At 44.9% G+C, this 24,600-nt stretch overlaps 1 protein-coding gene across 1 annotated transcript in view; it reads right to left on the reverse strand.

Annotated features, from left to right (window-relative positions):
* Nucleotides 1–24,600, reverse strand: part of LOC139695126 (uncharacterized) — a 154,257-nt gene that overhangs the window by 1,772 nt on the left and 127,885 nt on the right. Inside the window, exons 17-19 of the mRNA XM_071593773.1 lie at nucleotides 23,839–24,126; nucleotides 5,522–5,700; nucleotides 2,442–2,561 (exon numbers count right to left, since the gene is read on the reverse strand). Of these exons, the coding sequence (XP_071449874.1) occupies nucleotides 2,442–2,561; nucleotides 5,522–5,700; nucleotides 23,839–24,126 (587 nt within the window). The remainder of the gene's footprint in view (nucleotides 1–2,441; nucleotides 2,562–5,521; nucleotides 5,701–23,838; nucleotides 24,127–24,600) is intronic.

Raw genomic sequence — 24,600 nt, forward strand, 5'->3', positions numbered from 1 at the left:
CCACTCCCATCAGTGAACGACATTGAGGCCCGGATGCTGATAGGCCATACAGATGTAAATGAATGCCAATTCAAGGGTTTTTAATTCTATAGGGTTATCGGATGTGGGAAGGGACGCTAGGACGGAAACATTGTAACACTGGTTGAAGGGGGTATTATGATGGGAAGCATGTTTAGGGATGGGGAGACCCGCGGACGGGGAGGAGGGATTGCACGAGGCGCGGTGGTTATTAATCCTAATGTTAAGTGGTGTGGAACATTGGCCTATGTAAAAGGACGGGCAGAGTTTACAGGTAAGAAGATAAGCAACATTCTTGGAAGTGCAAGAGGAATAGGGGAAGGGCGGGAGAGAGTTGAATGGTGGGATGGAGTGGGGTGGAGTGGTGAAAATTGGGCAGGTTTTGCATCTTGCTCGATGACATGGAGTGGGTATGGCTCTGGGGGTGTGAGGGGATTTTGAGAGTGGCCTGGTGGATTTGAGGATATCTGCTAGGTTGGCGGGACGTTTGAAGGTGACAGAGGGGCAATTGGGGAGAAGGTTGGAGGAAGTTTTGTGATTTTTGAGGATGGGGAATAGGTCTTTGAGGATGAATTTGAGAGACTGAATGCCTGGGAAGTAGGTAGTACAGATTGAGAGAGGCTGGGAGTCTGTGGTTGACGCAGGCTTGGGGGTGTAGGAATGTTTAAGTATTTTTTTATGGAGGAGAGAATCAGGGTATCCACGTTGGAGGAGGGAGTGGTGAAGGTTGTTAAGGTATTTGTTAAGGGATTCGGGATGGTTGCAAATGCGGTGACCGCGGATAGAAAGAGAGTAAGGGAGGGAGCGCTTGGTATGGGAGGGATGACAACTGCTGTAATGAAGGTATTGCTGCTTATTAGTAGGTTTGGTGTGAACAGAAGAATTTTTGTGTTTCTATATTATGTGTTACTGTGTATTGTACTATTCGGCACTTCCGTGTTACGTCTATGAAAGCATATATATATATATATATATATATATATATATATATATATATATATATATATATATATATATATATATATATATATATATATATGTTTCTGTATATATGAGTATTTATTCGCCGTTTGGCGGGATTTCGTGTTTGAATGTATATATATATATATATATATACATTCAAACACGAAATCCCGCCAAACGGCGAATAAATACTCATATATACAGAAACATATATATATATATATATATATATATATATATATATATATATATGTGTGTGTGTGTGGAAAGAACAGATATCAAAGGGGACAGCGTAATCAATAAAACATGTATTGGGAAAATATTCATAAGCATCAAGGAAAATTTATTTTAGAAAGCTGATTTTGGATTTGGGAAGATAAACGCTTATTTTTATCCTAAAGAAAGAGAACTTCAAAAGAAAACAGTGCGCGTAATTTAAGCACACAAGCTACATAAATTCATAAACAAGTTAATAATAATAAATGCGATGAATTGCTCTGCATATACGATCTTTACCAAGATTTGCATATGAAAAGGGTTGCAGCCAAATTTGTCTCTCACCATCTCACTCGCCGGCTCATACCGCCTTCTCCGTGATGCAGTTTTTGACAAAAAACGGCATGACATCAATTGTCCACCCCCCCCCCCCAATACCTTTATTACAATTACTTTAGCTCCCTGTGACTTCTTTTTGTTCCCCAGATTCAAAAGGGACATGAAAGGAAAGCGTTTTGACACTGTGGAGGAGGTAAAACAAAAATAATCGCTAAAGGCCTAAAGGGCATCCCGAAAAAATTAATTTCAGAAATATTCCGAACAATGGAAGCATCGCTTGGAGAAGTGCATTGTGGTCAATGGGGAATACTTTGAAGGTGAACAAAATGTAATGCAAATTTATTGAGAACTAAAGAATCTATAACAACATTCCTGTTACTTTTGGGTCCCCCCTCGTAAATAGCCTATACGATCGAAGATCTCCTGGATCGATTGGAATTGACTCTAATTAGAGTGCGGTTGTGGTGGGCCCTTTCGATTTAACACAATCGATCTCCAAGAGGATTGGGTCGAAAGGGATCATGCCCATTCAATGACTGGGTCACAGATTGGTAAATCCCCCCTCCACCCTTCTCTCTGTCTCCTGTCAATGCCACGGCGAGCGATTCTCTTCATAGGAGTAACTCATCCATCGTCCCATCCAGTTACTTGTACAACGACCAAGTCTTCAGTTGGAGAAGAATTTACTAATCGATAAGAAAATATCAATTAAAGATATCGTATTTATTGCAACTTTTTCTCTGAATTACGTGTAATTAATAAGGTGCGGAGGCTCGAAAGATTTCTATCCACCGCGGGCTTCCCCTGCTTGTTGGTCCCATATGTGTAAGCATTTCCAGCGCACGGGGGCGGGACTTCCTCCCCCGGCGACGCCGTCGCCTAGACATACCACTCCCAGTACCCACCTGTGGATGCACTCCCCTGAGGGCAGGAAGTTGGCGTCCACCGTCTCCTGGAGGAACGGGAAAGGGTAACCGGGGGGCGGGATGAGCGGCCGGTGGCTCCTCCGCGGGATCACTTCCAACCTGCGAAACAAAAGAGCGGGGATCTCATTATGATGCCATCGTTGATCCTTCGCACATCCCCCTGGTCTCAGGGGGAGAGAGCGATTGGCTATTTAGACCGACGACACCCGGCCCAAGCCAATCCAGTTGGGCACCCATGAAAACTCATTAACACACGCGACTCGCTTTTCCGCCATATGAACTTCTGAGGAATATTGTATAAAATGAAACACTTCAATGTGTACATTATGTACTGGGGATTGCAATAACAATTATTTAAGCCCCATTAATTTCTAAAATGAAGTTATAATCTTGATTTCTCCGATTAGAGAATATGCCTGAAAATCCTTGCATTTATTCAATATTATCAAAGTAGTGAGTTTTGTTCGAATCTACACAAATCTCCCCATGATTCGATGGCGGGGTAACCCGGGAGTGCGTGACGACACGAGTCCCAGGAAAGCTTGCCATGCACCTCCCCCCGCTCAATAATTATAATATTCTCGTGTGTATTTAGGGTGGCCCTTGAAAAAAATGCACATTCTTAGAGACTTTCTAAACACACTACGGCAATCATCGGATGCTTCTGACATCTTTGAGTGATGGAGAGAATGCTAGAACGGTGAACCGATTGCGAACTGCAGGTTTGTCCCAGTATCATAGAAATTTAAATAATCAATTAAAATAATCATAATAATAAGTGACCCTTCAGCGAACTAATTCAGTTCATATAGAATTCTACGTATGCATGTTTTCTTTAACCTAGTTTTATGCCTTCGTCGAATTACTTCAACTAAAACCTCTTTTTACCACGAGGGTCATCCGGAAAGTAGTACCCGTTCGTGCCGCATGAAGTGCTGACGACGCGAGTAGCCGCTGGACGAGGTCAGATAGCTTCAGTGGCTTGTCTGCCTTCTCTGAGCCAAGTTGCGTGACGCTAGCATTGCCTGTGTTGTTTCTGTGATTGTTTACAATGTTTAAAAAAATTGAGAACGCCGCCAGTTGTGAAGTGAGGGCAGTGATTAAATTCCTCAATGCAAGAAACGTTCGCCCATGTGATATTCATCGCCAATTAAAGGAGGTGTATGGAGACAATGTAATGGACGAGTCGTCTGTTCGGCGGTGGTGTCGCAACTTCAACATGGGGAGGGGGAACACACACGACGATGAGCGTTCGGGGAGACCGTCTGTCATTACAGACCAACTGGTGAGCTCAGTTGACGAATTCGTGAGGAACGATCGGCGCGTCACAATTGATGACATCTGTGAGCATTTTCCCAATGTTTCTCGAACAATTGTTCATGAAATTGTTAAACACCATCTGCATTATGCAAAAATTTGTGCAAGATGGGTCCCTCGCGTATCTCAATGAGCTGGCGGCGAAGGACTATGCAGCAGGAATACAGAAACTTGTCACACGTTATGACAAATGCCTTAATTTGCTTGGAGATTATGTTGAGAAGTAGTTTAAAGTATCCTCTTTCAAATAAAATTTTTTATGTTTGTTAATATTTACTTTTGTCTTTTTAATTCACGAACGGGTACTACTTTCCGGATGACCCTCGTATTTGCTTCTTTATTTATAAAGATCCTTTGTTACAACGGTCTTCTCCCCCCGCTTTACTTCCTCCATCCTTCTCCGTTTCTGCATCGCAAAGTTCTTCAACCTGCACCCATTGCTTTGCCTAAGAGGCCAAGGTTCGAACCATTTCATTATCTTAAAATTGTTCTAATATTCATTTTATTTCTTGGCTCTGGAGCAATCAATTTCCTTATCATTCCAAGTTTTTCGTTAGATAATGAATATATTTTCAATTCCAATTTTAATTTGCGTAATTTCACTTCTCTTCCGCCACACGAACAAATCCTTCTGCCTATTTTTATGGAGATCAATTTTTTCATTCTTTTCCATAGTGATCAATCAAAATTTGACAATCTAAGCTCATTGTCTTTCCTCTAAATCCAATGTTTTGAAATCATACAAAAGCACGGTTAATGTGTTAAAATCTTGACTGATGTTTTTACTTACATCTCTATCCAGATGTTCTATCTTCATCTCTCATAAAAATTTAAGACAAATCTCCTAAAGATTTGCTTACTGCTTTGCCAATTTTGACCCCAGGTACTCCCAAAATAATTTGATATTTTTATTTGATAAGTTCTCACGTTGAAATGAAAATTAAAATTCCAAAGAAATCACAGGTATATTAAAAAAAGTGCCGCCGTCGCTTTTGCTCTTAGATCGCTGACTTTGATGGAGGCTACAAATTATTCAAACACATTTGCCCAAGTTCATCGATAGTTACTGACCTTCTCCCCACTGACTGTCAACTCTTTACTGACTTCCCTTATCTTGTGCTGATGCCTCGTATTGGCTTTGAGTTTTTACACGGTTCTCCTGGAATATTCCGATGTGGCTAAAGTGTAGGTTTCTTCTAGCACTCATATTAATCAGTTTGGTTTAAAAAACTCACAAATCATCGTTCGAGACAAGCACTATGTAGTACGAGGTTGCGGAATACATTTTTTATAATACCGGGTGCGGCAACATAAATTACTTTTTTAAAGGGGTTTTGCTTCATTAACCACCATAATTGCATGAGAGGCAAACTACTGATGAGCTCCATTAGCCTTTTGGAAACTTCTCTTCCTTCTGTGTACGCAGAGAGATTACGTTCCAGTAGCTCATGGTCAAGCAAAGACAAAAGAAATAATCTGGGTTAATAAAAGATACACTTTCTGAAATATCGTCAAAGATTGATTCAAAAATAAAAGAAAAAACAGAATCAGAGCAGATTGATCAGACTTTTGAAATGCTGCAAGAGCAAGGAAAATTCAACAACTCAATTTAAAAACTCTACCATCAGACTACATACTACAAGTACATAAGGAACGAAGAGGCAAAGGAATAAGAGAAAAACAACTATCGCAGTCGACAGCTGCCTCTCACACTGCGCTCGTGAGGTGGGCGGATCACTCACCAGGTGAGGCTGTACGACGCGTCCTCGGCGGCCATGGGCTCGACGACCACGGCGCCCGCCATCTTGTCCACGTGGTCCTCGGCGTCCCCACCGAAGATGGCCTCGAGTGAGGGCGGCAGCGGGAGCGGCAGGATGTTGGAGGGCTGCGGTGGTGGACCACGCGACGACTCCTCCCAGCCCTGCACACAAGGGAGGCGATATCAGTTCACGTGGAGGGAAGCGGCTCCCGCGTCCCGAACACTTCCATTTAATGGATCGTCATACACGAATCGACGGCCACTAATGTTTGATGTACTATTTAAAATTATGCAAAAATATAGAAGTATTCGTTGTACCACTTACCTTCTTGGCTGTGAATAAGGATCGTGCCGAAGGGTTTTGAAAACGCTTGCAGTAATGATAAATACAGATATTCTCTGACGATAATTAAGCGAGGGAGTCTAGCTCAACTTTTACTCTAAACCGGTCGTGGCAAAGGTATATTACACTGCATTGTTTTAGGGGGAGCGTAGATTTTCGTAAAACGTTTGGGTTAATGATTAAATTTTTTTATGACTTCTACTACGAGTAAAATTTTCGATAAGCCACACCAATTTTAATGGAAAATAATTCCAAGGCAACATGATCACCTTGGGTACAATAGAATCGGTCTCTGCCGGGAAAAAAGAGTGAAATGTAAAAAGAAAAGGTCAGTCCGATCGTGTTCAAAAGTTTCAGTGAATACTCTGCTGGATTTCCACGCCAAGGACCCGAGTTTGATTCTTGACGCGTCTGTTTTGGACCAAATGGTGGTACTTTAATGACGGGTTTCCATGTTGTGCAAACAATTGCCTGTCGAATGGAAGGCGCTCACTATGGATCCTCTGTGGATGAATACCCTGAGGATCGATATCGTATACTCCTGTCATGGTCAGGACTTTGCGATTTATAGAACCCAATCTATAGAATGGAAAGGTGAAAAATTCAGATTTTAAAAGATTCTCGGATCGATAAGATTTACTTTCATGTAAAAATACGTTCGTTCGATATTGGAAAACGATCAGATGTAAGTACGTAGCACGAGGTGAGCAAAGTCACTGCTCGGTCTCTTCCTTCCGGTCCTCTTTCACCCGAAATTTGCGCCCTAAATAAGAAGCACACGCGACTCGGGGAAACCGAAAGAGTTCGTTCGCCGGGCGTCCACCGCTGGTTTATTGCTTCGGTGTCGGCGTATTATGGGGACAGGAGAGACCGTTTTCCGCCGTTGACTTTGAGCGAACGCGTGACTGGCCGAGAGAGATATGGACCTGGAACGAGGCCATTATTAATCCGTCATGCCTTCCAAATGCCGGCAGCTGATGGGAGCGCTCGGCCCATCGGCGAACTCCTCCCAAAACCAACCCACAGAGAACAAACAAAAGGTCCCGTGACGGCGAAATCATTATACGGCTGCCGCCGGCGGACACATTCCCAAAGCCAATGCGGACCAAGTATTTCAGGGCCTAAGGGGAGCGCGTGCGTGCGGAATGGCCGATGCGCTCTTGCCGCCGCCTGTTTCACGTGCGCGCGCCACTAAAGTATTAACTTGTGGCAATCCGGTTGTCACGCGGGGCGGAGTGACTTCTCTCGGTGACTGGAAGTCGTTCCTGGCGCGTGCCATTCCTACGCCCGTTTGAAGTGCTCTAAGCAAACCTTGGTAGCGCTGCTGTGCGTAAGTATGAATGACAGTCACTTCAAATTCTCCAAGGAGCATGTATCATGGATAAGTGAGTTAAAAATCTACAGTTGTTCATCATGATTAAGAAGTCTATCGCCAAGGGAAAATTCTTCACGAATCTAGGACTGAGCCTCGCCTAGCATCGTCTGAACACCCTAAGATCACACAATGCAATAAACCATTTTTCAAAGCCAATTCCACCTTATTTCACTCAGCTTACGACAGTTGGCTGAAACGTTTCCGACTTCAAAGAAAAGATGGCAGTACTCTTCAACGAAAGTTGAGAAATATGTTTGCGCATGCATTAAAAGTTACTCACCAAAATTTCAGCCATCTGGATTCTCAGTTGTTGATTGACAATTGTTTGAGTGAACTTTTTCTAAGAAAATGGAAAATCTTTAGTATCAAACTGTCATTAAGTATTTGTTTTTGAAAGGCAAAACACCCCGAAAATCACATACAAGTTGAACGCAGTGTATTATCCCACTAATATTAAACTACGGTGCGGCATTATGTGTGAAGCTGCAAAGAATAGGCTGCACACGGCGGACAGGTCCAACCTACGAGCAGCACTGCAACTAGGGTGGACCCCAAGCAACGAGGCACTCCAACAACTCTCGGGCGTGATCCCGCTGGAAGCCGCACTTCGGGAGCGAGCGCAGACGTTTCAGAAGAAAGCAGCATCCTCATCCCATGGCGAAATCCACGGCATCACTGATGTAGTGGTTTTCCCATGGGATAAACATCCCCGGCCTTTAGCAGCGACAGGGAGAGCAGAAGACCAGCCGCCTGCCAAACGGCGAAAACGCTTCGGCCATTTCGGGGCCATTAGCTCCGAAATGGTACGATAGCGGCGGGGTCCTTCGGGACTTAGCGCTTTTTCCGACGTTTTTTTCTGAAGAAGAGAGAGCCCGCTATGCCTCGTGCAGTTAAGGCCGACTCAGCGCTCGCGTTGCCTCAGGAGAGGACGAAGGGGCATCGCCGTACAGCATCAACTGGCGACAGGACGTCGTCGTCTGGAATTGTGTCTCCTGAGGACCTTCGTCGTGTGTTCGGGAGAGGGGAGTTGGCGCCAGCGTCGGCTTCCCCGATCCCGTGGACGGCGAAACCAAAGGAGACCGCTGGCAACGTACGTGCCACAAAAACAGATCCAGCACCAACGGTGACACAGGATAGCTCCAGCGGCCCTTTTCAGGACCAAACTGGAGTTGACGACCAGCAAGGTCGCAAGACCGCCAAGAGGAAGAAGGAAGCGAGAAAAACGGTGCTGCCGGTTTCCTCGCAACCAACTTCGTCTTCGGCGCTCCCAGGTGATGAGGAGGGAGCTGCCCGAGCCCTGGACTCGGGCGACGAGTCGGGCGACGGTTTTACCGTCGTCGGCTCAAAGAAAAAGAAGAAGAAGACGTCAACCCCTACGGACGACGCCATCCCGAGGCCTGCTGCCACCGAAGGAGCACCAACGGTGACAAAAAGGAAGACGCCTCCCATTGTGCTGTATGGCGTCACGGACGTCCAGGGGCTCATCGAGCGACTGGAAAAGGAACTCGGGGACGAGTTTGGATTGGAGGTCAGGCGATCTTCCATCCGACTCGTCACCGAGACCATTGAGGGTCACCGAAAGGCGACTGCGGTACTGGATTCCTTGAGGATCCAATACCACACTCAGCCCATCGAGAGAATTCCCGGGGTGAAGCTTTTCATCAAGGGCGTATCTCGGTGGGTCAGCGATGACAAGGTGACTGCGGCCCTTCAGTCACTTGGCTACGTCGTCAGAAGCCTTCGTCGCCTGACGGCCATGGAGGCTGGGAAACCGGTCCCCATTGATCGCCTCGTGGCGAATGTCGTGAGGACGCCGAGAGCAGTGCAGCCAAGGGACATCCGAAAGCTGCACTACTGCTTCGTCACGGTGGAACAGTGCCGTGGGGGAGGTGGCCCGTTGCAGTGCAATAACTGCATGCGCTTCGGGCACATTTCCCTTGCATGTCGCTGCGCCACCAGGTGCCTTCGGTGTGCTGGAGCCCATCGAGTGGAGGAGTGCTCCAGGGGGAGGACTGACGCAGCCATCTGCGCAAACTGCGGAGGTGACCACGCTGCTGTTGCTCGACGCTGTCCTGTGGTGATGGAGGCCTTCCGCCGCCACAAGGAAAACGGCGACGCGAAAAGAAAGGTTGCTCCGGCTGCTGGGAAGCCGGCGAAGAAACCTGTGCCGGCAAGGGCTGCAGCGAAGAAAGTGGAGGGGGGAAAATCCTTCGCCACGATCTTAAAAGGCCCTTCTCAGGACCAAATGGAGATAGACACGGCGACAAACGCCCGGTACCAGATCTCTTCCCCTCCCCCGAGCACAGAGAGGACCGAGGACTTGTCAACCTCGGCCCCGAAAGTCAAAGGGGAAGTCCTTCCGGGGACAATGGAGAAGGAGAGTACGGCAGAGGACCGGGGAACGCCGACGCCAGCAGGCGCCGCCAAGCCTGTGCCCTCTAAGTCTTCCAAAAAGAAGAAGAAGAACTCCCTTCTAGCTCCTGCGGAGAAGAAGGAGGAAGCTGCAGCGGAAAAGCCAGCCAAAACACCGCCGACCGACGCACCCCCGGACCAGGCAAGGACGGCCCTTGTCAGGACCAACGCTCCCCGTGACCCAGAGATTGCTTCCGCGGCTGTCGCTCCCGTCGCCTCCATTGCTCTGCAGGAGGACCAGGAGCTTTGGGTGACAGTTGCGACGATCTCCAAGACTCTGAGGCGGCACATCAGCAGCAAGCAAGGGCTCCTGCTCCTCTCACTCCTGGAGGAACTGGCGAGCGCAAGATCGGTTTCTTCACCCAGTCATGGGTAGAGACCCGCTAGTGCTCGTCCAGTGGAACGCCAACGGCATTCTTCGCCGTCGTGAAGAACTTCGGGCGTTCCTCCAGGACAAGAATGCTGCCGTTGCAGCCATCAATGAGACGCATCTCCGTCCGTCCGACGCATGGAGACTCCCCGGCTGGACCATCTTCAGGTCTGATCGGGAACTTCAGCGCCAGGGTGGTCGAACATCAGGAGGTGCGGCCATCCTCGTCCGGAATAACATTGAACACCGAGCGTGCCGAATGATCACTCATCGGAACGCGGAGGCTGTCTCGGTGGACGTCCGGACGCGGGGAGGATGGCTCCGGATATCTTCCCTATACTTCCCGCCAGGGAAGCCCTGGGACCCGGATCTCATCCTGGACCTACTAGGAAACGGCAGCCCGGCCATCATTCTGGGAGACCTCAACGCCAAGCACCCCACCTGGAATTCAAGGTCTCTCAACACGAGAGGACAAGCCCTCCGCGAGCTTGCAGACGACGAGGGACTAACGGTGATTGGCCCGGCGACGGCGACGCACCAGCTTGGAGACGTCCTTGACATTGCAATCTCACGTGGTGTCCGGACGTCTCTCAGTATGCACTCGTGTGTTGAACTGTCGTCGGATCATAACCCGACCATCCTGCTGCTGGGGACCAGAGTTCCAGTGATTCCAGCCAGATCTCAACTTGACCTTCGTGCCGCGGACTGGAAGACCTTCCGAGGGCTCATCGCTGGTAAGCTGCCGAGGGAACTGACTCCACCAACATCGGAGGAGATGGCAGACCAAATGGTCGGTCATCTCACTGCTACCATCACCGCTGCCATTGAGGCTGCGATTCCTAGAAGGGAGAGGCGCTCGTACTACTTGCGTGTGCCGCTTCCTCCCCCGGTTCGCGGACTCATCACGCGCCGGAATAACATCCGCAGGCGCTGGCAGCGGTACAGGACCGACGACCTTCGGCAGCAGCTACATGCGCTTGACCGGGAAGTCCGCTGCGCCCTCCAGGAAGTCCGCTCGGACAACTGGGAGGCGCACCTACGGGAAGATCTCTTGCGGGAGGATGGCGCGGAGGACATGGAAGAGATCTGGAAGATCTGCAGGAAGCTGCGAGGAAGCCAGCGACTGGACCCCATCGTATTCTGCGGTGATGAGGTGGCGACATCTCCCGGGGCGAAGGCAGAAATGCTTGCGACCTATCTCGAGGGCACCTTCAGTCCTAACCCCGGGAACGCGGATTCGGCGGCCATCGAGGAGGAGATCGCGGTGTCGGAGGAAGCGGTGAATGCTGCCCCTGAAGATGCTAAGGCTGCTCCCCAGTTCCGGAAGGAGGACGTTCTGGGCACGATACGCTGCTTACGCAAGAGGAAAGCCCCGGGAAATGACGATATACCCAATATCGTCATCCGGGAACTTCCGAATGCAGCGGTGGCGTACCTGACCAGCATCTACAACGGCTGCGTCAGGATTTCCTATTTCCCGACCACTTGGAAGAGAGCGAGGATCATATGTCTCCCGAAGACGTCGAGGACGGAGGTGGGACCCGGAGACTTCCGGCCCATTTCTCTACTCGACGGATTCGGGAAGATGTACGAGAGACTTCTGCTGGAGCCGATAGTAGGTTTCGTCCGAGAGGCTGACATCCTCCCGGATGAGCAGTTCGGCTTCCGCGAGCGGCATTCCACGGTCCATCAGCTGGTGAGAACCACGGACTTCATCACGGACGCCTTCAACAGGAAGATGTCGGTGGCAGGCGCATTTTTCGACGTCAGCAAGGCGTTTGACCGCGTCTGGCACCAGGCACTGCTGTTGAAGATGCGGAGACTCCACTTCCCGACGTGGATCATCGAGGTGATCCGCTCCTACCTAAGAGACAGGACCTTCGTCGTTTCCTGGTCTGACTCGTTCTCTGGGGTGCACCGGATCTCCGCTGGTGTCCCCCAGGGTTCGGTTCTCGGGCCAGTATTATTCAACATCTTCTCCCATGACATTCCCAGGAGTCATGGGAGGCACGAGGTCCTGTCACTATACGCGGACGACGCGGCGCTCCTGTGCAGCTCCCGGCGAATATCTTTCGCCGTGGAGAGGCTGCAGATCGTCGTCGACGAGCTACTTTCGTGGTATCGTCGCTGGCGGTTTGCAGTCAATGCCGGGAAAACGAAGGCAATCGTCTTCCATACCGGCAGAGGAGCGCCGACAGAAGAGGAGCTGTCGGTGAATGGAGTCACCCTTCCGTGGGAATCCGAGGTTCTCTACCTCGGAGTGCTGATGGACCGGAAACTCCTTTGGAACGCCCAAGCGCGACGTGTCCGAGGGAAGGCCTTCGCGGCGCTTAACCGGCTTCGGCCGATTATTCGTCCGGGGGTCCTGAGCTCGGAAACGAAGCGTCGACTGTACCGAGCGTGCGTGTTGCCTGTTATCACGTACGCAGCGCCGGTATGGTCAGGAGTGCCGAAGTCTACCCTCGCTCTCATCCAAGTGGTGCAGAACTCTGCGCTACGATGCATCTTGGGATGCGGGCGCTACGCCCGCGTGGAAGAGATGCACCAGGACGGGAACATGGAACCTCTGAACGTCCTTCTTCCGGAGCTGTCTCGAAGATTCTTCGAGAGGGCTGCGGATTCAGACGTCGCCACCATCCGACGCCTCGGAGAGATCCAGGTTTCAACGTGGGACCGCTATAAGCGCCCCATTGCGAGCATGGATCGCCAAGATGCCCTCCCAGCGAAGAAGAGGCCCAGGCTTCAGTAGCAGGGATCGCCAGAACGCCGTGACAACGCAGAAGACGACGCCCTGCCTTAGAAGCCTAGGCGGCTGGAAAGGCAACACAGTGGAGCCCCGACCGGAGTAACGGGGGTCCGTCCACGAGAATTGGTTTTTCCGAATTGAACATCGCTGAGGAGCAGAGATGCTGGGCAGCGAAGGAGCCGGCCGTTGAGGAGCCGGACGACCACGGAAGCATAAAAGTGCATTTCTGAGGATCTGTATCATCTTTCATTATGATGAATTGTATGTTTCACGTCGGAAAATAATGATCACGTCGCATTCACCCCACTATACTATAATTCCACAAATATTCTTCTGATGATGATTAATAAACACGTGTCACAGATATCTTTAAAATTGGAAAAAATTGTGAGTTGTCTCATGATTTTACGAAAATACAAGCGGCTAATGGCTTCAAGATAGGAATGCATTTACAAAACTTTTGATTGAAGCAAGAAGAAACTGTTTTTCACCATACCTTGCGGAACTTCCTTATTATTCTGATGAGGTAAAATAATATTTCAAGTTTATACAATAAAATTAGTTGATGCTCACTCAGGTTTCGCTACAGTGTAACGTCAGAACTTTTTGACGTATTTTTTTAAGAAACCTGGTCTTGTAATTAATACAGATAGATTTTTACAAGTAGATTAGATATACATTTGTATATGGAAAAGAAGATCTGAAGATTTATGGGAGAATATTATTGAATAAAAGTTAATATCGACCATTTAAAAAACAAAAAAATCATTGTGTGACAACCACATATTGATAAGAGAGACACTATACATCAGGCGTGTTTGTGCGTGATGGGTTCCACGAAAAGTCACCACTGTGAAAGAAGATCGTCAAGTAACGTAATATCACTACCAGAAATCCTGGACATTTCACTAATTGTCATCCTTATGTTGTTAAAAAGAAACTTCACATGATACGTGCTTATATGCGGTGGATTTTGAAACTGCTAACACACGGACAAGAGGATGTTCATTTCAGGCTTTGTTTGCAGTTGAAGTTGGTGTTGAGAGTGAGGGGATAAGTTTCTTTCGGCTCTTGTAATTGCAAAAGGAATTTGGCCACACCATTTTGATCCTGAGGGCAAATGAAATTATCCTATGTTGAAATCTCCCGCACTACGAACATAAAAAAATACCAAATCGGTGGGGAAGGTATGGTATTATTATTTTTCAATATTCTGAGAATGGTGAATCAACATGTCACAACAATACCAGTGCACGTAGTTTCATTTGTTTTACGGGTGGTGTCGTCACACACCCCGCCATACACCCTTTGAGCGGCTCGCGCGGTATTGTGTAGATATAGATGAATAATTAACATTGTAAACGGAGCACACTTAATTGTTGCATTGTAAATTCTCCAAAGTCATATCAATGGCAAAAGGAGAAATTACAAAGCCAGAAATTCGATGAAGACTCAGGACAAGTCCAAGCAAATTTTGCTGCTGAATATTTCGCAAAAAAGAATGTGAAGAATTTTCCTAAATTTGATGAAAACCTACGTGGAGAGCATTTTTAATCTTCAGAGGCAAGCGACCTAAACAAGTTTCAAATTGTAATATTGCTGAAGTCAAACAATGCATTGAGTCAAACCAATCAACATTGTATCACATATACAAAACACAATAAGCTAACGTTACAAAATAAACTTTTTCATGACATTAATTTTTGATAAGAAGACTAAGATACCACTTGAGACAACTTTGATATGGAACGTGGTTTTGTGTGGCGCGAAAACATAGTCATTGAAGCAAAATGATTGGCGTAGATTGGTGGCTTTTGACATGTGGGTTTAGAAAAAAATGGAGAAGGTTAAGTGGATAGAAAGGAAAACAAATGATGAAATTTTAGCTATGGTGGGGAGGGGAGGGAAATCTAAACGACGCAGGAAAGATGGATGGAGAGCATTTTGATTGTCAATGGGATGTTGACAGTGATAGAGAGGAAAATATTAGGTAAGCGAGGAAGGGTCAGGAATAGGTTAGAGCTGTTGGATGGAATGAAGGGATGAGGTAAGTATACGAAGTTGAAGAGGAGCTTATTGTAGCATAGGATATTGGATTTGTTTGTTAAGACCTATTCTACGCAAAACCATGAGATACAGGCATTTACCCCTCTGTCTACGAGAACAAAACAATCCATTTAAAAACTTTTTACGGTTTCCAAGCGTTTAATTTAAAACTAGGAAGGACATTTTTGCTAAATTTTCAATGGCGTTTCTTTTTATAGCCTCACAAAATATCGATGTTTTTATAGGGCTATTCGAAAATATACAAGTCCAAAGAATAAGCAGCCTTTCATTTTTAGACGAATACATAAGGCAGAATTACAAATATTTAATTCAATATTCCTGAATCTCATCTGATTCTCTGAAATATATAAGTAGAATGCAGCATCTGGTGCCAGCAGATTAATACCCCTGTTTTGGGAGAGTGAAAACACTGCGACGAAATGAATCGATGATCAAAGTTTTCATAAATAATGGTGAATCATTCTTGAAAAACCTCCGAGTAAGGCAATGAACACATGAACACCGGGCCTCGAATTTAATGAAAGGTTTATCTCTAAAATAGACCGCGTATATCTATAAAAAATTGAGAAAAAATACGTTTGATTGCAGTGAAAAAAGTAGTAAGACCACAAGATCGACAAGATCAGTGGTATATCTTGATACAAATATATGTATATAAACGTGTGCATATTATACGAGGGTCATCCGGAAAGTAGTACCCGTTCGTGAAATAAAGACACAAAAGTAAATATTAACAAACATAAAAAATTTTATTTGAAAGAGGATACTTTAAACTACTTCTCAACATAATCTCCAAGCAAATTAAGGCATTTGTCATAACGTGTGACAAGTTTCTGTATTCCTGCTGCATAGTCCTTCGCCGCCAGCTCATTGAGATACGCGAGGGACCCATCTTGCACAAATTTTTGCATAATGCAGATGGTGTTTAACAATTTCATGAACAATTGTTCGAGAAACATTGGGAAAATGCTCACAGATGTCATCAATTGTGACGCGCCGATCGTTCCTCACGAATTCGTCAACTGAGCTCACCAGTTGGTCTGTAATGACAGACGGTCTCTCCGAACGCTCATCGTCGTGTGTGTTCCCCCTCCCCATGTTGAAGTTGCGACACCACCGCCGAACAGACGACTCGTCCATTACATTGTCTCCATACACCTCCTTTAATTGGCGATGAATATCACATGGGCGAACGTTTCTTGCATTGAGGAATTTAATCACTGCCCTCACTTCACAACTGGCGGCGTTCTCAATTTTTTTAAACATTGTAAACAATCACAGAAACAACACAGGCAATGCTAGCGTCACGCAACTTGGCTCAGAGAAGGCAGACAAGCCACTGAAGCTATCTGACCTCGTCCAGCGGCTACTCGCGTCGTCAGCACTTCATGCGGCACGAACGGGTACTACTTTCCGGATGACCCTCGTATATTTGTATATATATACGAGTGAGTGGGTCGCGGTAGTCCAGGGGTAGAGCGTTGCTCTGCTGCCCGGAGGGCCCGGGTTCGATTCCCGAGCAAGCTTCTCTGGGCACCCAAACTATATGATATTTTGGGTACCAGATCTTCCTGGGAAACCGTTACAGGGAAAAGACCTGGCCCCCCACCCTAATGTGTGAATTTCACACGCCGTCCGGCTTAGTACGGGGTGAACTCTACCATCACCTACCAAAACGACCTTCGGGTTGATTACTATATAATATATATATATAGATTGCTATATAATAAACAAATATATAAAACTAGACATATATATATATATATATATATATATATATGTATATAAACCATAAACACAGTAATATAAAAATAAACTAGTGCCGGTTATGGTTTCCCAGGAAGACTGGTACCCGAAAAATCACACTCGTTTATAACGTGAACGAAAGCCTCACGGATGTGAAACATAGTTCAAAAAAGTAGAACAAGATGGTTTGCCACCGAAAAATTTAGGAATTGGTTAGTGTGTTCTTTTTTATGTTGATTTCTATAATTTTGCTGGCCTACGCCATCTTGCTAATTTATTTAAATCAATTGTATATATATGAACTACATATATTATTATGGTAAATTGATGTACATATGTTATATATACACATTTATATGCATATGTACAATGTGGAATACGTATAATTATATATATATATATATATATATATATATATATACAAACACACGTGTGTGTTTGTGTATTTCAGATATACGATGAATTTTTCTGCAATATAATACCTGGGTACTCCAGAGAGGACTCCATTTGTCATCATACTACATCAGAAGGGCTCAGAGCAAAGAGAATTGCTACCGTGTTAAAACAGGATACTTATATCATTCTCTATGTCTTGAAAAAGACGGAGAAATGGAGAAATAAAAGACCCAAGCTCACGGGAGCGAGGAACCCTTCTTCCTTTCGCACCGCGGCAGAATGGCAAACAATAGAAATACGTCCTCGTACAGTCACTCGTCAAGGCTTGTTTGCTTGCTTTGTTTCGCTGCGCTGCCTTCACATTCCAGCTTGCTTGACGAAACAATATCAACACCTTTGGCTCCAAGCGGGTCTTTGTTTTCGGCGGGAGTATATCTCTGAGGAGGGGGTGTGGAAGAAGGCCCCTCCCCGCTTTATGAACTTCATCTCACCCTCGTTTCCAGCATGCACCTCCTTTGTGCCAGTGGCAATAACCCTAAACGCTACCTAAGGGTATCCGCCGGATTCCCGAATGCCCTATTTATATTATACTTTTGCAAAAATTTGTAACAATCATGCTAAAGAAGGCGTAAAAAACCTTTGAAGTGTCGAGGAGGAATACGATCCCAAAAAGTGTGGGAAGATGTCCTCCACAGCCACTGATTGCGATTGCATAGCCATCAAATTACCCAATGCCCGAATGTCCCCTGAATATCTCCAGAACCAATTTGCAAAGTGAACCGAAAAATATAAAGATTATTTCAAACCCTTGCTCTTTAGGGTTTTATATCAATTCGTGATCACAAGTAACTTTTGAAGAGAGTCGCGCTTTCACCGTAGCAGAAATCGCCTGAACAACAGAATAGGGTATGATAACTAGTCGGTCTTGGATGAGGGGGCATGGGAATACGGGGGCAGTGAGTGGAGAAGGTTGAGAGATTTTGGTGGAAAATGAATCGGTACCGTGGGCTTAGCGGATAAAATAAAATGTTCCCCAATCACCACAAGAAGTGTGCTTCCTCCATTCTACCCGTACCTGTATTAATTTGCAACTATCGGCGGTTTAAATAGGATTTTCCAGACCTAAACTAAAACGACACATTGGTAAATGGTAACAGTTACGGGGCTACATCATACAGGACGTTTTTAGACTGCTCGGTAATCCCCAGGTATGGAGCCATGTGCGAGATCGTACAAGAATAATTTATTTTCGCCGCGTTTTTGTTTGTCCTGTTCATTTGTTCCCTTCCCGTGCGCCACGCATTCGGACAACTGTTACGAAACTTGTCTTCGTTCAAAGCACAGAGAAAAGTTGGTGAAGTATTTGGAAAAATCCAGTGAATTTCTTTAATCATTACCATTTAATTCCACAGATATCCCATTCAATGGACGTGTTTTGTTACCGTAAAACACTAACAAATGATGTAAATACTAGACATAAATTACATTGTGTTGAACTTTGAATACAAGGATACGTCAAGCAGTTGAGACGTTCGTAGCGTAGTGTAGCGGTTGAGAAGTCAAGCGTACTCACAGTGCAAAGAATATAAGTGCATATACACATCTTTACTCAATGGCAGAGTCTGAAATCAGTTCCATTAAAAAGGCACTAAAAATATAAAAAGACTGAAACTTGCGGATGTTCCGGGGCCAGAAGGTTGTGGTTTTCAATAATATTTTCTAGATTTTGAAAATTAGTGCTTTCTGATAATATTTTCTTAATTCCCTTATATGCTTTCACAGCTCTTATTGAGGATCTCAAGTAAGCTCAGGCCTCTTAATCAGCATAAGGCAAAATTTGAATTATTGGTCCAAGATTAATCTAAATTCATACCTAAATATTGCAGTTATTCCAGAACTAACATGATTTCATAGTACGAATAACGCCCCAGAGTTGAGGGTAAAATCTTTGGCTTTACGGTTTTCAATATTTCATACCGTGAATCTCTTTTGCACAGTCGATAAATAAATTAGAAATTTACATTCTTACTTTAATCTGTAGAGATCTGTGTGGCTGACCGACATATATCAAAACCATCCATCGTGCCACCACACGCGAAATTAATTACATTGTGAGCATCGCTCCTGCCAATTATCGACAGATATGTTCCCAGGAAACGCGACCTGATCTCTGCATCACGCCGAAATGAGAAAATTTAATGTCATTCATTAATGTTCGTCTTTTGGTTAAATTGGATAAAAAAATTGGCCATTTCAAGTCATATTTTCCAAATTTCCTAAATTTCTTTCCTAGTTTTTATTAGAGAATTTAAGTAAGCTCAGGGTGCTTAATCTCCGTGAATACGTGACGCTTACCGCCAACATACGGATGATTATCGAAAAATTAAAATATATATGACGGACGACATTTACCATGTGTAAGTATTTGGGTGTAAGTATGTAAGTATTCACTATAAGAGTGAACTGGGGAGAACTTCACAAGAATGAGAGGGAAACCAGTAAATTATTGTTTATATAATCAATCAAAAGAAAATAAAATGAATGAAGTAAAGTCCATAAAAAGATAGGCAAAGGAATATTTCGTTTTTCCAGTTGAGGTTTCCAGTATCTCCGCAACATTTGGTCCTGATTTGTCCAAATTTGGAGGACGCCTCCTGGAATCCTTCCGAGTGACGTAGTGTGATTCAAAAAGCGCGAAGGCCAAACATAAAATCCTAATTTTACATTAATTTATTCAAATCCCTCAACGTACTCAAAAAATAGATTTATCAGGACAATATGATGTGCCAAATTTTATTTCCGGTGATTGTATAAATTGGAAAAAAATAAAGGAAGGATTAAAATTGAAATCTTTAATCCACACTAAAGCGAATTTCATTCTATTTTCAATATTTATCAATACTGCGGACAAGCAAAGTCATTCCCATTGCACGGAAGCACGACAAATGCCCTTTTTTTACATTTCTCGTGTCACGAGCGTCCCCTTTCATGTGCTTCAATTTTTTTCTTCTTCCGCATGTAGTGTAGAATGAAACAAGCTGTAGAGCTGGTATTCTTTTAATTAAAAATCGACGAGATGGATTCAGGATTCTAAGACTCAAATTTTAGTTCAGAAAAATTTTTAATGCGTCAATAGTGGTTAGGTTCTTGACACAGACCCTAGTTGTACCGACCACCGCTCGCAAGCCCCACCCTCCCCTCCCCGAGTCCCCCCTCACCCACCAAACACACATACACACGCACACTCGTCGTTCGCCCTTCCTCCCGTCACACTCCTTCTCACCCCCTTTCATCCCCTCCCTACTCTCATTTCCAAAACCCCTCTCGCCCCCTGCCCCGAACAGCCCTCGACCTCCATCGGATCTAACGCAAAACTCCCGGGACTACCGCACAATAATCTTTCCCAGCTCCCGTTTCGCGACCTATTTCTCCTGATTTCACTCAAAACGAAAGCACAATTTCGGTAGTTATATTGTGTAGTTTTGGAAGTTGTTCAGCTACTATTCATAAAAACCACTGTGCCATTGGCCTGCGAGCGTAACATTTATTTTTCGTATCGGAATCCGAATTGTGCTTGCGCTTTGCATACTGGCTGACCTTGCTTGCAAAGAGGGCGCTTCGGGAAAACAGCCAAATTGTAATTTTCTTCTTCAGATCAGTTTCTTGTTTTTCGGGATGCCAGTTTCAGTTGAGCTTCTCGTGGAAAGACGGCATAAAAGCTACGACGAGACGGTCAAGAGTAGAGGAGCAGGGGAATTATTCAAGAGTTTCACGTAGTTAAGTCAATTCAAATGATTCAACGGAGTGCCGATTGGTCAGCCGATCGAGTCGACTGGGTTTTGATAAACGGGAACCCATTTGATTTTACAATTATCCGTTTAAATCTTCCGGAACGTTGTCGAGTCCCCTTAAAGTCGAAATGAGCAATAAGCGTCGTGTTTTCGGTAATTTTCATCAATGGAGTGGGACAGTTGAAGACCTTCAAATCAGACAAAGACCAACGATCAAAACAACATCATTTGTTTTCTCGGGAACATATTACTATTGAGTGAAGAAGTAAAGATTTCCACGTTATTGGATAGATTTTTACTAAATTTGTACGAGCATGTGTGTGTTGGTTGATGACATATGCGTGTGGGTTGAGAAGGTTTTCGCATGAATATTTACGCCTCTGTGGGTGTGGGTTTGCATGAATATTTTGGTTTTGCATGCGGTTATATTTTACTGTTACGGGTGGTGACCTTACACCCCCCGCCAAACGCCCTCGCAGCGGCTTGCGGGGTATCATGTAGATGTAGATGAAAATTGAAAGATACATTTGAAGCTGCACTCGGATGTGCATGAAAATAACATGAATATTATCATTTGAGATTCGTAAACAAAATATTTGACGAGAATGGTATAGTATTCACATATTCACGGGGATCAAATGAAAACTTGCACGGCTACACGTATTTAATGTAATGTGAAATTGTGCCTGGGGTGTTATAAACCTTTTGTTTTCATGTTTTACGTATTAATTATGATTGTGAATTCTAGGATGTCCGGGAATGAAAACACCCTAGGCCTTAATGGGTGAGGCCTTAATGGCCTCACCTACGGTAACCTGAGGATGGTGGACAGGCATGGACGAATACTTTTCCATATCTTTGAGAGATATCAGAAGGAGACCAGAGCATCGACCTCGTGGAAGACCTCTCAGGTAGCGCCCTCCGCCCCAAGGGAGGGACCAACAGGGGACCACAAACCGGAGGCTCATCGCGCTTTGCAGCACCATCGCCAAGGAGTACGCTGGAGTTCACAATAGAGACGTGCCAGACTGCTGCCAGGTTTATTAATATATTTCCGCTACAAGTTCAATTTTTACAAATGATAGAGTATTATTCTATCGCTATTTATTGCGACCTAAACAAACGTGATACTTACTTAATATAATGCAGCTACATACAAACCCGTTCCGAAAATATCTTGTTTTATTTCTTTTTTCTTTTAGATATTTTCTTGATTCACTTGACTGAAAGTAATTGACACGTTCGGACAGCATAGGTTCACAATTTATAGTTGTTTTTACACTCAACCGCTATAGTTCTTATTTTTCACGGTGAAGGCGATTTCGTGTACATAACATGACGTTAACTTATCTTACGCGATGCTCAAATTACTTCATTTTAATTGAACTAATTGCGTAGGTATTTGGACTTTTGCCAACTGTTAATAGGGAGCTGGAAAGAATATAGCCAATATATATATTCTTTCCAGCAGTATTTATGCTGCTTTTCCAGCGTAAATACTGCTGGCAAGAATAGATATAGGCTAAAATTAGAGTTATTTCCAATATTTTATCATTGGTTGATAATTATCTCTCATGATGACATTGGTTCTACAACCTAATAATAAGTCTAGTCAGCCGAGTTACGAGCTGAAAATATGCCTGAAGACAAATTGGGCATATAAGCGAGTTAACTATAAACATATCTTACCGTAGTGTCAAATTACAAATGTTAAATTTAAGAAGGTATAGTGATTTTTTCTTTTCTGATAAAACTTACGATGTATTTGGTATTTAAAACTTATCTGTCCATGGTAGAAGTAAAATCACATGCAATGTACTGTTCAGACACAACACATACAGACTTTTAGCTCAATATTGTAATGTTAGACGCACAGCAGCTATACATAACACTTGAACAAACATCAAGGGTGCAGTAGCTCTAATGAAGACAGTAAATAGATAGCCTCACTGAAAACTTTGTATACAGAATAGCTTTAAAGAAAACATTAGTTAAAAACATATAGATCACTGTGAGTTGCATGGGAAAGTTTAGACAGGAGAGACAAACGACTATAATTAAAAAAGACCGTTCCTTACTTGCATCAGCAATTTGCGCGGAAGCGTATCAGCAGTAATGATAAACATTTTTCTCATGGTCAAAGAGGCATCGAATGTGTGTTAGGGAACAGAAATTTACTAAGAAAAGGCGTTTCAACACTCGTCTTGCTTACTTTTGTAAAATTTTGAGTCAACTCCAAGTGAATTGTTTGAACATTATTTTTAAATTTTGACATCGAGAATAGAATTCGCATGTTTGCAGCGAAAACACAAATTACCTTTTGAACAATACCATAATTTAATTGTGAACCTGCGCCAAAATACTTCCTTCACTGCTCATGCACCAATTGTTACACACCTACTGTACACATATTATCACATTGTGCTCCTAGTTTGTTCATAGTTAGGTACACATTCTGACATTAAGAATGGTATTTTAGTTTAACACTTCCGAGTGTTTGTTTATTCTATTCTATACCAACATGAAAATAAATATTTCCGTCGTTCGAAACTTCCACCCGAAACAATTGCCGTCTTTAACTTCTCAGTGATTACTTATTTTCGTCGTTTCGCCAAAAGGACTGCGGACGTGTCTATTTGCCTCTGCCAATGTCTAGATATGAGAAAAACATTTTGAAAGTTTCTCTGCTGCTTATTAATTCAATATCTACACTCCCAAATTGGCACATGGGGATAGGCAGCTCACCGAATGGATTGGTTTGCGGTATCGAGTGATTTGGAGCATTCATTCCCGCTGACCGAAATATCTGTTCGCTACTGGACGACTTCAAATCTCTCGAACAGCAATTTCGGGCCATCCGTTCGACTGTGAAGTCAGATCGACTCAATAGCTTCTAACCGACCGGCCCAGAAATTCCTGAATAACCCCACAGGAATTCTGCAGTTTTCTCTCGTGGGTGAAATTCCACTGTTTTTATACAGTCTTTAGGGATTCCCCACTCATTCGCGTGGGTCACGAGCACCCCCCCTCCCTCTCATGCAGCTTGGGGCTCACCTCAGAGAAGAGCTCGACCCTCTGGCGCGGGTCGACAGATGACCATGAGGTGGGCGGCAGGGGGCAGATGATGGCTTTGAGCTTGGCCCCGCTCTTGGTGCCGCCTGAGTAGACCATAATGCGGTTGCGGGTGGGGCACGGAGGCGCCCGGGCCGACGAGGTCACGTTGGCCCGACCCGGCAGCGCCACGATCCCCTCCGGCGGCATCAGGTGGAAGCCGCGCGTCCTCACGTACAGGAATCGCCCCGGCGTCGGCACGATCACGTACGGCTGCGACGCGCACATCCACTGTGGGGAGAGGCACCGGAATGAGTGAAGATGGGGTTTGGGAGGGGGAGGGAGAGTGGCGAAGGGCGTCTCCAGGGGTGCCTGGGACCAGATGAAGGTCGCGGAAAGTGACATCCCTGGACCAAAATTTGACTGATATTAGTGGAAATGATAATTATAAATATCCGCGCAAAACAATTTGAAATCGACATTGCGCAAATGGTGCCCAGGGAATAAAACTGGTCAGTGGCATCTCCGTATCTATGTACGAGTACTAAGAATCTTAAGTTTTTCTCGGTCACAACTCCTAGTTTGAATTCAATCAGCCATTGATGTGGGACACCAAGTTTAACACCAAACACACAGTGAGCTGCAGAAAGGGCACTGTCTCGTTGCAGCGTTTGGGTTTCCATGGTAGAACCCCTAAAACAAGTCCCATTACACCAACCACTGAACGGATGCACTTGCTTACTATGAACATAAAATATTGCGCCG

This window comes from Hetaerina americana, unplaced genomic scaffold (assembly GCF_022747635.1).
Source record: "Hetaerina americana unplaced genomic scaffold, ioHetAmer1.1.p SCAF_1, whole genome shotgun sequence".
In the NCBI taxonomy this organism is placed as follows: Eukaryota; Metazoa; Arthropoda; class Insecta; order Odonata; family Calopterygidae; genus Hetaerina; species Hetaerina americana.